This window comes from Oryctolagus cuniculus, chromosome 8, assembly GCF_051225735.1.
Source record: "Oryctolagus cuniculus isolate XC-2025 breed Fujian yellow rabbit chromosome 8, ASM5122573v1, whole genome shotgun sequence".
NCBI classification, from domain to species: Eukaryota; Metazoa; Chordata; class Mammalia; order Lagomorpha; family Leporidae; genus Oryctolagus; species Oryctolagus cuniculus.
Window position 1 is genome coordinate 107,984,544 of NC_142874.1, and position 15,441 is coordinate 107,999,984.

Consider the following 15,441-nt stretch of genomic DNA (forward strand, 5'->3'; position numbering starts at 1 on the left):
GCGCAGCTCCGGCTGTTTTGGCCAATTGGGGAGTAAATCAGCTCTCTTTCTGCCTCTGCCTCTCTGTAACTCTGCCTTTCAAATAAATAAATAAATCTATAAAAAAAATGTAGGCTGGAGTCACATTAAGAAAATTGGGTTTCATTCTGTAGTAGACACTATAGATTTCTGATCAGAGAGACAGTATGTAAGTATCAAAGATGAATTATTCCTGAAAAAGTTATTTCAATTATTCAAACACTAAGCACAGATATGATGTATAATTAAAATATATTTTTCTTTTATAAGTATAGAGAATCTTTAATAAAATATATGGAGAATAAATAATTCATTTTTGAAATCATCAGATAGCTTCATGCCTTTTCAATGGAGGCAGCCATGGTGCCAGGGAAATCAGGAGGCAACCTCAGTAACTCTTCTACTTCTTCCTGCAATGCCTCTGCTTTTTCTTGTAACAGCATCTACAATAAAAAATAATCAAGATATGAAGCCAAAATGTACATGGCTAAAGAACTGCCAACATTTTTACCACTGTCCATTAGAAAGTGAAATCCTTACACATTAGTAATCTAGACATTGAAACTAAAATAACAAGATGAAAAACAGCCACTGAAGAGCAACAATTATAGTAAATGCAGCTGATGCATTTAGTTAAAAACCATTTTAGCTGAGCACTGCACTTAGTCTACCAAAAAAAAAAAAAAAGAATGTTTTATTGAGGCCTCAGCCACTTGAAAATTAATTTTAATCTATAATATCTAAAACAATTTTGTAAAAAATTAGCTTCTGACAATGTTATACTTTACATATACATTTTATTATTCCTCAAAATTTAGCATGCTTTCAAATCCCATCAATATTTCTAAGAAAAGCATTACTCAAGCTCCCCAAGGTTAACAGGGTTAATTGCAAAAGCAACATAATGAGAAAAGGAAAGTATTTTTAAACATGGTACAGAAAACATGGGTAATAAATACTTGTTGAATAATGGTCTTCTCCCTTTCTACCAAAGATCAGAAATAAACTAACGGCATTTGTCGCAGCTGGTTTTGGTGTATAAAGTGGTAAAATATTTGCACTACTCTGCCACAAGATTTTAATAATAAACAGTTTAGTAAAATCACATGAAACAAAGTCAAAGTGGAAAATACTAAAACACTCCTCTCAATTTGATAAAGCATAGCATTACATAGCGCTACGTAGAAGTGATTAAAATGTAACTAGGTAAGCTTTCCAGTAGCTGAGGTAATGGTGACCACATAAAACAAATCTGCCAATACATCCTCTAAAAATGATGCAGATCAACAAGAAGTAAGTTTCCCCAAATCCATGGTCAGCATTACTAGAAAACAGAGAACATCATCTTCCTCAAATTATTCAAAGGTTTAAAACACCCACCAATCCACAGCAGAACTATTTCTTGAGCAGCCAATCCAAGCATTTGCAGAGCTCAACACTGAGTTGAGGAAAAACAAAAAACAAAAACTATAGGAACAAAATAAGGTGGAAGCAGGGGCTCTCAGATGAAATAAAACCACCTCTGGATAGAGAAAGGTACTCTAGGTGGCAGTCTTGGGAAAGCATTATTTTTGGGAAAAAGAATGGCTGAGAAGGAGAGGTACCCTCTGGAAGCTGAGCAGTGAGGGGAAAAGGACAAAATTTAGGATCCTATAGGACAAAAGGAAGTAAAAATTTCAAAGACACAACTCATCCTGAAACTACTGTCTCATTCTGAATCATCCATTAAAGACACCATACTTTGCTACTGTGACAGAACAGAATATTCCTGAAGTGGGATTCTCATAAACTATTCTAAATGCCAGTCTTGTCCAAGAAATGCAGAGCAGTTCCCACTCATACAAAGATACTATATGAAAAGGACAAAGAGATGAGAACCAGAGCTCTTTAGCTCATAAAAAATCCCTCTTTGGAAGTAACTCTGAAGTAGAAAACTGTAACACAACAATCTAAATTAAATATTCTCAAACAAAAATTTGGAAATATTGGCGACTGGGGAGGAGAGACCACACAATGAATAAGGAATTTAAAAACTAAGAACGGAAATGAACACAAAAATTGAGCTGAAGAAAGAAACAGAACAAAAAGACAAAAATTTCATGCTAGAAATAAAGTAATAACTATGACTAAATAACTAGGTTCCCAAAGAAGAATACATCTGAAGAAAAATGAAATTAAAAAGGTGACTTGATCAGCCCTTGCCTTGACTGTTGATGAACAACTTAATACGTTATCCCTCTTAGTATTTTTTTTTTGTTTGTTCTACTTAATACTTTTGGTTGAATACTGTAATCAATACACAGTTATTCTTAAGTGTTGAAACTTAACTGAAAAGTAATTGCTGTTAAATATAAGAGTGGGAATAAGAGAGGGAAGAGATGTACAATTCGGGATATGCTCAAGCTGACTTGCCCCAAACGGTAGAGTTAGAAACATACCAGGGGATTCCAATTCAATCCCATCAAGGTGGCATGTACCAATGCCATCTCACTAGTCCCAGTGTTCAATTTCAGTTCACAATTGATCATAATGATAGGACTAAGAGCCAAAGGGATCACATAAACAAGACAAGTGTCTTCAAATACTAACTGATAGAATAAAAAAGGGAGAGAATGATCCAACATGGGAAGCGAGATACACAGCAGACTCATAGAATGGCAGATGTCCTAAACAGCACTGTGGCCTCAGAATCAGCCCTTAAGGCATTCGGATCCGGCTGAAATGCCTATGAGAGTATTTCAGGCATGGAAAGCCAAGACACTCTGGCAAAAAAAACAAAAACAAAAACAAAAACAAAAAACAAACAACCACTAAATGAAAGATCTCTGCGAGTGAGATCCCAGTGGAAAGAACAGGTCATCAAAGAAGGAGGTACCTTTCTCTGAAGGGAGGAGAGAACTTCCAATTTGACTACGACCTTGTCTAAATATGATCAGAGTCGGTGAACTCAAAAGGCTTCCATAGCCTTGGCAACTCATGACAAGAGCCTAGGGTGATTGATTACTGATGCCATAAACAAGAGTGTCAATTTGTTAAGTCAACAACAGGAGTCACTGTGCACTTACTCCTCATGTAGGATCTCTGTCCTTAACGTGCTGTACATTGTGATTTAATGCTATAACTAGTACTCCAACAGTATTTTTCACTTTGTGTTTCTATGTGGGTGCAAACTGTTGAAATCTTTACTTAATATACGCTAAACTGATCTGTATATAAAGAGAATTGAAAATGAATCTTGATGTGAATGGAAGGGGAGAGGTAGCAGGAAAGGGGAGGGTTGAGGGTGGGAGGGAAGTTATGGGGGGGGGGAAGCCATTGTACTCCATAAGCTGTACTTTGGAAATTTATATTCATTAAATAAAAGTTAAAAAAAAAAGAAAAATGAAATTAAAAAATGTTTAAAAAAAAAAGGGTCAGCCAAAATCCCTTAAACTGGCTGATAAAAATAGCAGCTTAAGTGTTATAAAGACCAAATGGATAGGAATAAGGGGTAAAGTTACCATATAGTTAGGATCAAGTGATAAAGTGATCATATAAACAGGACTACATGTATGGAAACAATAATAGACAGAATTAAAAAAGCATGAAGGTTCCAACATAGGAAGCAATCCATACAGCAGACTCATAGAATGACACTTCAAGTCACACTCTGACCTCAGAACCAGCCCTTAAGGCACTCCAGTCTGGCTGGAAAGCCCATGGGGAGCATTTCAGGCATGGAAAGCCAAGACATTCCAGCAAAAAATGTCCTATATAAAGGACTCCTGTGGGTGAGACCCCAGTGGAAAGAAGGGGCCATCAAAGAAGGGTGTACTTTTCTCTGAAGGGAGGAGAGAACTTCTACTCTGCTTATGACCTTGTCAAGCCAGTGGATCCAAAAGGCTTCCACAGCCACGCAGATCATGTCAAGAGCCTTGGGTGATCACTGATGTCATACATAAGAGTGTTATTTGTTAAATAAACAATAAGAGGTCACAGTGCACTAACTTCCCATGCAGGATCTCTGTCCCTAAAGAGTTGTACCATGAAACTTAATAGTAAAACTTGTTCTCAAGAATCATTTCCTTTTAGTGTATTAAATGAAGGATATTACTATGTCTCATAGGTTATAATTATGTCTAAGACTTCACAAAAGATGTATCATCCTTGAGGTCTTTAAAGCCAATTAAATTTCTAAAAGGAAAGAACGGGGAGGAAGGAGGGAGGAAAAGAAAAATCACCTTCGAGAAGCAGTAACATAGAACAGCCCTGTAAAGACTGTTGAGGAACAGTTCTCTTAGTTGTTTTTTTTTTTTTTTTTTTTTTTTTTTTTTTTTTTTTAATTCCTCATTCTTTTTCTTTCTTGGCTAAAACAGGAGAGGGAGCAGGAAGGTGGGGAGCATGGGTGGGAGGGCAGGTATGGTGGGAAGAATTACTACGTTCATAATGTTGTATTTATGAGATACATACAAATTATAAAATAAAAAAAGGGGGCTGGTGCTGTAGCACAGTGGGTAAATGACCTGGCTGCTCCACTTCCGATCCAGCTCTCTGTTATGGCCTGGGAAAACAGTAGAAGATGGCCCAAGTCCTTGGGCCCCTGCACCCGTGTGGGAGACCCGTAAGAAGCTCCTGGCTTCTGGCTTTGGATCGGCACAGCTCCGGCCATTGTAGCCAATTAGGGATTGAACCATCAGATGGAAGACCTCTCTCTCTCTGCCTCTCCTCTTTCTGTGTAACTCTGACTTTCAAATAAATAAATATTTAAAAAACAATAAAAAGGAAAAAAAAGGTCAGAAAGATTGAAATAGATGGCCAAAGAAGATCCAACATAAATACAATTGGAGTTGTTAAAGAAGGAAATGAAATGGATTAGATCTCATAATTTAAAACTTCAACCCTGAAAAAACTCCAAGAAATAAAAAAGATGAGGCTGTATCCTAGTAAAACTATTTAAAGATATAAAAAATGGGTTAATACTTTACATATTAAAGAAAAAATTCACAGAGGAGGAGGAGAAATAAAATGGAATTTGAACAAAATCAGTGTTTCAGATGAACATCAATCTGAAACAGATTTTAAAAACTAACATTTCGGCCGGTGCCGCGGCTCACTAGGCTAATCCTCCGCCTTGCGGCGCCGGCACACCGGGTTCTAGTCCCAGTCGGGGCGCCGGATTCTGTCCTGGTTGCCCCTCTTCCAGGCCAGCTCTCTGCTGTGGCCAGGGAGTGCAGTGGAGGATGGCCCAAGTTTCTTGGGCCCTGCACCCCATGGGAGACCAGGAGAAGTACCTGGCTCCTGCCATCGGAAGACCTTTCTCTCTGTCTCTCTCTCTCACTGTCCACTCTGCCTGTCAAAAAATAAAAAAAAAAAATAAAAAAAAAATAAAAAAAACACTAACATTTCAACACACTATTTCAATTATAGATTGTTAGAATAAAGACAAAAAAAGATGTAAATAAATACTGAGCTCTAGTTAGTTTTTTTTTTTTTTTTTTTTTTTGAAGAATTACTTTATTTCTTTGAAAGAGTTACAGAGAGAAGTACAGCCAGAGAGAGAGGTCTTCCATTCTGCTGGTTCACTCCCCAAATGACCACAATGGCCAGAGCTGAGTTGAGTTGATCTGAAGCCAGGAGCTAGGAGCTTCTTCTGGATCTCCCACGTGGGTGCAGGAGCCCAAAGACTTGGGCCATCTTCTACCGCTTTCCAGGCCATAGCAGAGAGCTGGATCAGAAGAGGAGCAGCCAGGACTTGAACCGGCACCCATATGGGATGCCGGCGCTGCAGGCTGGGGCCTTAACCCCTGCGCTACAGCACCACCCCCGTTTTTTTTTTTTTTTTCTGTGGTAGTATAATTCAACAATTCTACAATTACTTTTAGGACTGAACAATATTAGATAAATTCATTAATGAAAATAGGAGCCAGATTTCTTACCAGTGGACAAAGGAACTAAAAATACAAAAAGGGAGAAGACTGTAACAAGTCCTGTAGTGTGGGATTCGTGTGGTAACTGAAGATGACTGGCACCTCTTTGAAACCTCCACTGAGATGGGATCTAACTCTCCGCCCACTGAATATGCGCTGGCCTTGGTGAGTCACTTTTTTTTTTTTTTTTTTTTTTCACGTCATCCATCAGTTTATTACCGAAATTCATTTCTACCCCGGTGATTCACTTGTAACAGGATGCAGTGGAAACGATGCTGCATGACTGGGCTCAGTCAAAAGGACACCTGTTGTATGGACACTCCTTAGATCTCAGTAACCATGCTTTAAGAAAGCCAAGCTACATGTAGATTATAAATAGATAAGCAAGAAACCACAATGTTTTAAAAGAAATTACATTAGATTGAATAGAGAAACAGAGATAGGTGTAAAACATAAGGAACCTTTGAACTTCTACAGACAGGAAGTAGGCTGAGAAATCTATCTAGTTCTAAACATGGACCACTGCTAATCAAAAAGAAACAATGACCCAGATGAGGGAACCCAAAGCCAGAAAGAATCATTTCCACTGGGAAGAACTGGGTCCTAATTAAGGAAGTGGCCACATTCACCTGGCTGCTTTTCAGAATTGCTGCAAGGTAGGTACCCTTTTCCCTCTTTTTGATCAGGAGTATACTGTCATTATTCTAGCTCTGGTTTCACCATTGTATGCAGTGTCTCTTTGGTTCACAGGCCTTCAGATTCCTTGTGAAATTATCTTTAAGGCAGATCACCCACACCTGGACTTGATACAGAAAACCTGACCTTGCAGTTGAATCTGATGTCACATGGAAAGTCTTTTTTTTTTTTTTTTTGACAGGCAGAGTGGACAGTGAGAGAGAGAGAGAGACAGAGAGAAAAGTCTTCCTTTGCCGTTGGTTCACCCTCCAATGGCCGCCGCGGCCTGCGCACTGCGGCCGGCGCACCGCGCTGATCCGACGGCAGGAGCCAGGAGCCGGGTGCTTTTCCTGGTCTCCCATGGGGTGCAGGGCCCAAGCACCTGGGCCATCCTCCACTGCACTCCCTGGCCACAGCAGAGAGCTGGCCTGGAAGAGGGGCAACCGGGACAGAATCCGGTGCCCCGACCGGGACTAGAACCCTGTGTGCCGGCACCGCTAGGCGGAGGATTAGCCTAGTGAGCCGCGGCGCCGGCCATGGAAAGTCTTTTAGGGTGACTATATTTTGAGTGTGGGAGAAATGTAAATAATCTGTGACCATAAGGCAAAATTAAAAAATGACCTCAAATTATTCAATAGCTCTTCCCATTTAGAGGTGAGGGTCTACTTTCCCTTCCTTTTAATCTGGGCCCTAATGACTTTGTAGTAACCAGTAGCATGCAGTAGAAGTGACACTGTATACCTCTGGGGTTAGAAGATTTCTGGAGTTTTCTACCTTGACTCTTGAAATGCTCACTTTCCCAGACACTCCCTCCAAAACCGAGTTTCCATGCCAGGCGAGGCACAAGCCACATGGAAAGGTCCTATGTGGTTGCTCCAGTTGAAAACTGTCGTTGGGAGTCAATACTCAACTGTCAGCCATGGATGGGAGTGAGCCACCCAGGCAAGCCATTGTATGACTATAGCCCCAGCCAACATCTGATTACTACTGCATGAGATCCTAACAGAGAAAACACTTAGCTGAACCCTTGCAGAAGTCCCAATTTACAAAAAATATGAACAAAACAAAATGGCCTTTGCCACTAAGTTTTGAAGTAAAACTTTGTTATGTAGCAATATGTACTAAGAAGAATTAGAATTGGAATGATCAGCTTAGGCTCATAGCCTTCAATAATTTACAAATAAACCTGGAAACATAAACAGACATATGGGGGCTCTGTCTGTCTAGAGAACCTAAAAGCAATGATAGCTTTCTGGCAATGGACATAGCTAGCACCTACAATTTGATTTCTAAATACCATTCTTCACTAAAAGAAATGATGGGTCTTTGGAAAATGGCTGATTCTGTGGCTAAGGGAAGGAAACAAGCTGATGGGCCCCTTTTGTTATGCTAGCATGCTAGTTACTAACCTTATTGCTTCTCAGCTCCAAATCCATCATTCCCTGTACTGCTGGAGATAGTAGAGCTATATCTTCTAACCATTTTCTCCTTTGCCAAGGATATAATACTAAGCTCTGTCAAAAAAGAACTCAGGAGGGTCTTGAGGAGGAAGGGTTTTCTCTACCTGTTTTTGGTGTGTGTCTTTTTCTTATTGTTCCTACAGTGCTTGGTTGCAGTGATGGACAGAGAGTGGCATTCATTCCAGTGAGTTTCAACAGGACCCCTGGGGACAGTTTCCTAGGGAGTTCCATGGGCATTTGAGAGGGCTTCCAAGCAAGTGCAACAGTACACTCCAGGCAGCTTCCTTGCAGCTTGGTCAGCACCTCAGGGGGATTTCCACTTGCCACAGCCACACCTGCTCCAATAAGTGTGAATACCATGGATTAGGTATGCTGTGTGGTGAGGGCAGACTCCTACATGGATTCCTTCTCATTTTCTTTAGAGTTCTGTTGACCCCTTAGAGGCCAACCCATGTTACCAGTTACTAATTCTTTCTTTTTTTCCCCAAGATTTATATATTTATTTATTTGAAAGGCAGAGTTAGAGAGAGAAAAGGAGAGTCAGAGAGAGATCTTCCACCTGCTGGTTCACTCCCCCAGTGGCTGCAATGGCCAGAGCTGGGCCAATCTGAAGCCAGGAGCCAGGAGCTTCTTTTGGGTCTCCCACATGAGTGCAGGGGTCCAAGTACTTGGGCCATCTTCTGCTGCTTTCTCAGGTGCATTAGCAGGGAGTTGGATCAGAAATGGAGCAGCTGGCACTTGAACTGGCACCCATGTACCATGCTGGCACTGCATGCGGCAGTTTAACCTGCTATCCCACAGAGCCGACCCCCATACTAATTCTATTAAACTTTCCTATTCAAGTTAATGCATGGCTTCTGACTTCTAATGACTGGACTTTGACAAATATAGCCACAAAATAAGAGAAGTTCAGCCAAGAATGATAAAAAAACGAGTCAAAAAAGACATGGGATACATCTTGCAGCAGCTCTCAGTAGCTAAATCTGAGGCCATTTAAGCACCAAAATAAGTAATGACAATAATGGATTATAAATTGTAAGTATGACCTCATAAGTCTGTCTATATATATAATTGAACAAATAAATGAGAGACAAGCTCTTCCTCATAAGAAAATGTCAACAAGTAAATGAAGAAGGAATAATGAGGCTAGAAAATCACCACTTCACAAACATCATGGAAATAATTGAGATAGGGGCTGGGTTTGTGGTATAGCAGGTAAAGCTACAGCCTGCAACACTGGCATCTCATATGGCCACTGGCTTCCCAGTTGCTCCACTTCCTATCCAGCTCCCTGCTAATGGCCTGGGAAAAGCAGCAGCAGATGACCCAAGTCCTTGGGGCCCTGCCACCCACACAGTAGAACTGGAAGAAGTTCGTGGCTCTGGGCTTTGGCCTGGCCCAGCACTGGCTGTTGCTGTCAACTGGAGAGTGCACCAGCAGATAGAAGATGTCTGTGGTGTCTCTCCCTCTCTGTAACTCTGACTTTCAAAATAAATAAACCCTTAAAAAAAGAAAGAAAGAATTGTTAGGCAAAAGTCACTGGTAAATAAAAAAATGTATATGGAAGTGTAATAAAGAACAGGATATGTGTGATAGTTTCAAGTATTCATTACTTACAGAGGGAAAAATAATAACTTCACAGTAAAGCAACTTGACAACACTTCCTTAACCAAATGATCAAAGTCATTATTAATGGGACAAAATGCCATCTTGTGCCTCTGGACATGATATACTAAGGACACATGTAATTTTTATGGCATTCCTGCCAAAAATTGCATAACTTCAATAAAATCCCAATGGGTTTCTTTATCTCCATTCTTGCTGTCTTATTTGTAATCTTTAGCCCATTGCTCTGCTCAAAATCCATTTTACTCTTTTAAGTTGGCTGGATAATGAATGAGATAGCAAGAGATGGAGCAGGTAACACAACCATGGTCCGTAACACAACCGCCCTGTACTGAGAAGGCTGGACAATAAGACAGAAGTGGGCTCCCTGGATATACCACTTATTCCCCACATCAACCAGAAACTGCTTAAGCTTGGGCTTATCTAATATTTGAAGCCACTTATTTTACTATGGTTATTATAGCTCTGTTTGTGACCTTAACAGTATAGGCTAACTCTATTGTCCTGGTTTCACCATGTACTGTTTCCTTAGGTAAGTTACTTAATTACTTTAAGTCTTACTTATGTATTTATTCAAGTATTTATTAAACACTTACTATAGGCTGAGTGCTAAGCTAGGTGCTCTACAAAAGTAATAACTGTAACTTCATCCCTACAAACTCCAAGAGCTCTTAATCTAAAGGGGCAGGTTCAGACTCGGTGGTTTCATCTGTAAACTGGGGATAACCCAAACACTGCCCACCTCATAGGGCTGTTGTAAAGATCAACTAAAGCAACGTGAGCACCATTCAAAAACGTAAGGTGGAAATTTATTTTTAAGCTATGTCTGTTCTACATATGACCAAAATGTAACAAGGAAGTTTAAAAGAAGCCAGGTATTTCAGATTTGGAACTGCAGATGAGATCAAGGAGGAAATAATCCCAAATTGCCATGTAAAGGCTTCCCCTACATGGAGCAAAAGGTCAGTGATAACCTGGATTGCACCCAGCAAAGGGTTACTACAACAGTGAGTGGCCGAAAGCCTCACTTTTTAACACACTGTGAAAGAAACAAAAGAAAAACCCTTGGGGGAATGAGAGCCATTTGCAGAAACAGGCCTCCCCAGTATCCACAGGGCATTGGGGCAGGACCCTCAAGGAGACCAAAACCCTCCATGCTCAAGTCTCTTATTTAAAATGGCACTGTATTTATTTATGACCTACACACATCCTTCCATATACTTTATATTTTATTTCTTTGAAAGGCAGAGGGAGGAAGGGAGAGCGGGAGCAAGGAAGGCAGGAAAAGAAATAAAGGCAACCACAGAAAGTGAACTCCTGTCCACTGGTTCACAGTACAGATGCCCATAACAGCCAAAAATGGGCTGCGCTGGGCTAGGCTGGAGTTGGGAACTCAATTTAGAACTCCCCAGAGAGGGGCAGGAACCCAATGCCTTGGGCCATCACTGCTGCCTCCCAGGGTCTGCATGAGTGGGAAGCTGGAGACAGGTATGGAACCTAGGGACTCCAATATGAGATGCAGGTATCTTAACCACCAGACTAAATGCCCATCCCATTCTCCTGAATATTTGTGATCCACAGTTGGTTGAATGCACAAATGTGGAGCCCGTGGATATGGAGTACTGACCGTAGGTGAAAAACTCCCATGTGGATGAAAGGGTATACTAGTTCTGATTCAATGGCAGACATTGTTAAGAGGGCGAAATTTAGCCTCATTATGTTAGGATGATTTTTGTAGCACCAAGAGCATCCAAACATAGAACGCCATTAATTTTTGAGTTTGTAAATTCCTTGCTGCTGAAGGTGTTCTGAAGTTGGAACAAGGGCGCTGAGGGGAAGAACTGCTGAGAAGGGGCTGTGGGGAGGCAGACAAAGCAGTGGCTTCCAGGGTTCTCTGTAGGTCAACAAACCCTCGTGGGTGTCTTTATTTTTTTAGGAGCCCTTGTTCTTCTTTTTAGGAAAAAAAAAAAAAAGAAACAGACATGCTCTTTTTAACCATAAATTCTGAGTATATACTTTGTCCATGAGAACAAATCTTCATGCAGTATTAAGTCTTTTTGTTCTGATACCTAGAGGCTAACAAGAGAATGCTACAAAACATTACAAGGGTTACAAAGTGATTTGCTCAGCTCCTTACCTTTGCTGAGGAAACAATCTGCTTGGCCTGGCGTCTTGATAAATGGTCAATTGTCCTTATTAGCACTTCCGGATCTGCATTAGCTAAGTGCGTTAGGCTTTTGTAACCTGCATTGTACAATTGTTTTGCTCGACCCTGGAAAGTATTAGAAAGAATTTATAATTAGGAAAACAAAATTAAGTGTTTTACTGAAGTGAAAAAATTTTGTGTGCAAAAAGACAGGAATAAAATAAGATAATAAAGTAAGAAGAGGTAACATATCAGAATCCTGTGGAATTTTAAAAGACGCATTTGGATGTTTCAATCTGGCTGCATGCAAAAGCAGAGTTGCAGACAGAGAGAGGGACAGAGTCAGAGGTCTTCCATCTGCTGGTTCACTCCCCAAATGGCTGCAATGGCTGGAGCTGGGCTAATCCAAAGCCAGGAGCCAGGAGCTTCATCTTGGTCTCCCACATGGGTTCAGGGGCCCAAGTTGCACTTGGACTATCTTCCACTGCTATCCCAGGCCATAAGCAGGGAGCTGGATCAAAGATGAGCAGCAGGGAGATGAACTGGCACTCATGTGGGATGCTGGCACCGTAGGTAGAGGCTTAGCCTGCTATGCCACAGTGCTGGCCCCAATGGTGACTATTTTTTTTTTTTTTTTTCATAACTAAGATTCTTCATTGAGTCTGTTTGCCAGTTTTCACAGTGGATTTTTGGGGAGGCCATGGCAGAAACTTATTTACAAAAAAAAAAAAAAAAAAAAAGACTCCATGACAATTGACACTAAAACTCTTGCTATCACTTGCCCTGCAATGAGACTTCACAAGAGTCACCTTGACTCTTCTGTGAGGTGAAAGAACCTAGAGTGGGACATGGGAAGACACTGACCTCCTGAACTCCGGTCACTTCCATGAGAGGAATCAGCTCGGCCTTTACACAGTACGTTAGCTTCTTGATAAGTTCCACCAACAGGGCTCGGTAAACCCAAAACTCCTCAAGTTCCTGCAGAATACAAGGAATATATACAATTTAAATTTTATAAGTTATTCCACAGTTGCAATTGTGTGGTAAGGGGCTCAGAGGAAAATTCCCTTATGTAAGTTCTGGAACATGGGTTAATTCAGAGATGAAGGAAGATGATTTCAAGCAAAATTGTTATGAGGAAACATTGTAGAGACCCTCAGGAATTTGATGAACTAGTTTTTAGGTGAGGAAAAGACTGAAAAATGAAAAATAAGTCAGCAAGAAGAGCTATAATCATTTAAGTCAAAGCAGAATGCATAATTTTTCTTTCTCAAGTGACTAAAAATAATTCCTATCTCTGGAATTTGTCCCAAAGATAAAATACTAAATATGGAAAGATTCAAAGGCAACATAATGTTCAATACAACATTATTTAAACCAATAAAAATGCCAGAAGCCATGAACTAATAACTTTCTTTTAAAAGATTTGTTTCTTTATTTGACACAGAGAGTGACTGGGCTAGGGGAGAATATGAATGATATTTCCCATCCTCTGGTCCATTCCCCAAATGGCCACAATGACCAAGGCTGGTTCAGGCCACAGCCAGAAGTCCAAAACTCCATCCAGGACTCCCACGTGGGTGGCAGAGGCCCATCTACTTGGGCCGTCACCTGCTGCTTTCCCAGGCACGTTATAGGGAGCTCGATTGGAAGCAGAGCAGCTGCAACTCGCACTGGTGCTCTGATACAGGATGCTGGAGTCACAGTGGGGATTTAACCTGCTGCCCCACAATGCTGGCCAGTGTGAGCCAAGAACTGTTAAAAACTGGATGGGTAGGCCGGCGCCATGGCTCACTAGGCTAATCCTCCGCCTGCGGCACCGGTACTCCGGGTTCTAGTCCCAATGGGGCACCGGTTCTGTCCTGGTTGCTCCTCTTCCAGGCAGCTCTCTGCTGTGGCCCGGGAAGGGCCTTGTGCAGTCCTTGGGCCCTACACCTGCATGGGAGACCAGGAAGAAGCACCTGGCTCCTGGCTTCAGATCGGCGCAGCACACTGGCTGTAGTGGCCATTTGAGGGGGTGAACCAACGCTAGGAAGACCTTTCTCTCTGTCTCTGTCTCACTGTCTAACTCTGCCTGTCAAAAAACAAACAAACAAACAAAACAAAAACAACAACAAAAAAACTGGGGGGTAAAAGGGAATTCACTATATTATTTGGTCTTTAAATAAGATTGGGAATTTCTTTTATATTAGTTTCTCTTTTTAACGTCCTATTCTAGCCTTTGAGTATTATTGTGAGAGTATGTGATCATGAATAGCATTAACTGGCCATTTTGTCACCACTAAGAAATTAGAGAGGGTTAGGATGGCATCCCACACTGGAGTGTCTGGGTTTAGATCCCATGTCCTGCTCTCGTTGCCAGCTTCCTGCTAAAGCAGATCCTGCAGCAGCAGACTACTCAAACTGTTGGCTCCCTACTACCCACACTGGAGGTCTGGATTGATTTCGTGGCTCTCTGCTTTGTCCTAGCCCAGCCCTGGCTGCTGGGGGCATTTTGAGAATGAACCAGTGAATGGGAGTGTGCTCCTCCCCTGCCCTCTCTCTCAAATCCATCCATCCATGCACACTTATTTTAAGACAGAAGAAAGAGGTCTGTAATAAAGATGACAGAGTAAAAGGAAGAAAGAAGACTTGGAGCAGAACTACTGAATTAACGAGCCTTGGAGCTGCCTTACTTCTAGCCTTCCTGTTACATAAGAGAACATTTTCCCTTATTACTTAAAATTTTTTTTTTTTTTAAATAGGTTGTGAAGTTCTTCCTCATGTTTTCTGGAAGAGATTGTGTTTATTTTTTTCTTTTCTTTTTAAGATTTATTTATTTATTTGAAAGGCAGAGCTTACAGAGAAGCAGGGGGAGGGGGGGAGAGAGAGGGAGAGAGGGAGAGAGAGATAGAGAGAGAGAAAGAGATCTTCCATCCACTGGATCACTCCCCAAATGGCCACAACAACTGGAGCTGTGCCGTTCCAAACTCAGGAGCCAGATGCTTCTTCTGGGTCTCCCACGCAGGTGCAAGTGCCCAAGCACTTAGGCCATCTTCTACTGCTTTCCCAGGCTATAGCAGAGAGCTTGGATTGGAAGTGGAGCAGCCAGGTCTCAAACCGGCACCCATATGAGATGCTGGTACTGCAGGCAGCAGATTTACCCGCTACAGCACAGTGCCAGCCACTTATTATTTAAACTTATATGGAGTTTTCTTTCACTTGTAGTTCAAAGCATTTAATCAATACAAATGGCATTCTATTTTATACCATTTATATAACCTTTTAAAAAGAAAAGAAAAACCACTTGTAAACATTAAAAGACATTAATGACAGCATAAGTTGATTAGATTTTTCTGAGGACCAGTCACTAAATTATGGTTTGTTTGAGATTCTACACATAGATTCTTTTACTTGAACAATTCCATTAGGCTCAAGTTCTCATAATCTTAAGTAAAACAAAAAGAAAGAATATCAAACAAAGTGTCTTTAAAGTATAAAGGACAAGAAACATAAAAAAATTAAGAAACTATATTTGAAAGGTTTCAGCATCTCCTTATAACCCATAACTTTGGCTTATTGCTTGGCTAACATATACTTAAATTATAAGCTAATGATTATTTATCTCTCT

The 15,441-nt window shown here is 40.9% G+C and overlaps 1 protein-coding gene across 17 annotated transcripts in view; it reads right to left on the minus strand.

Moving 5' to 3' along the window:
* Nucleotides 1-253: 253 nt before the first annotated feature.
* The window catches only part of HELQ (helicase, POLQ like), a 60,548-nt gene continuing 45,360 nt past the window's right edge, over nucleotides 254-15,441 (minus strand). For all 17 annotated transcript variants that reach the window (XR_518667.5, XR_016212427.1, XR_011378352.2 and 14 more), the window contains 3 exons: nucleotides 12,696-12,809; nucleotides 11,823-11,957; nucleotides 254-461 (listed from right to left, as the gene is read on the minus strand). Coding sequence is in view for 13 of the 17 variants with exons in the window: in XM_002717036.6 (XP_002717082.1) it covers nucleotides 354-461; nucleotides 11,823-11,957; nucleotides 12,696-12,809 (357 nt within the window). In the remaining 4 variants the exon portion in view is untranslated. The remainder of the gene's footprint in view (nucleotides 462-11,822; nucleotides 11,958-12,695; nucleotides 12,810-15,441) is intronic.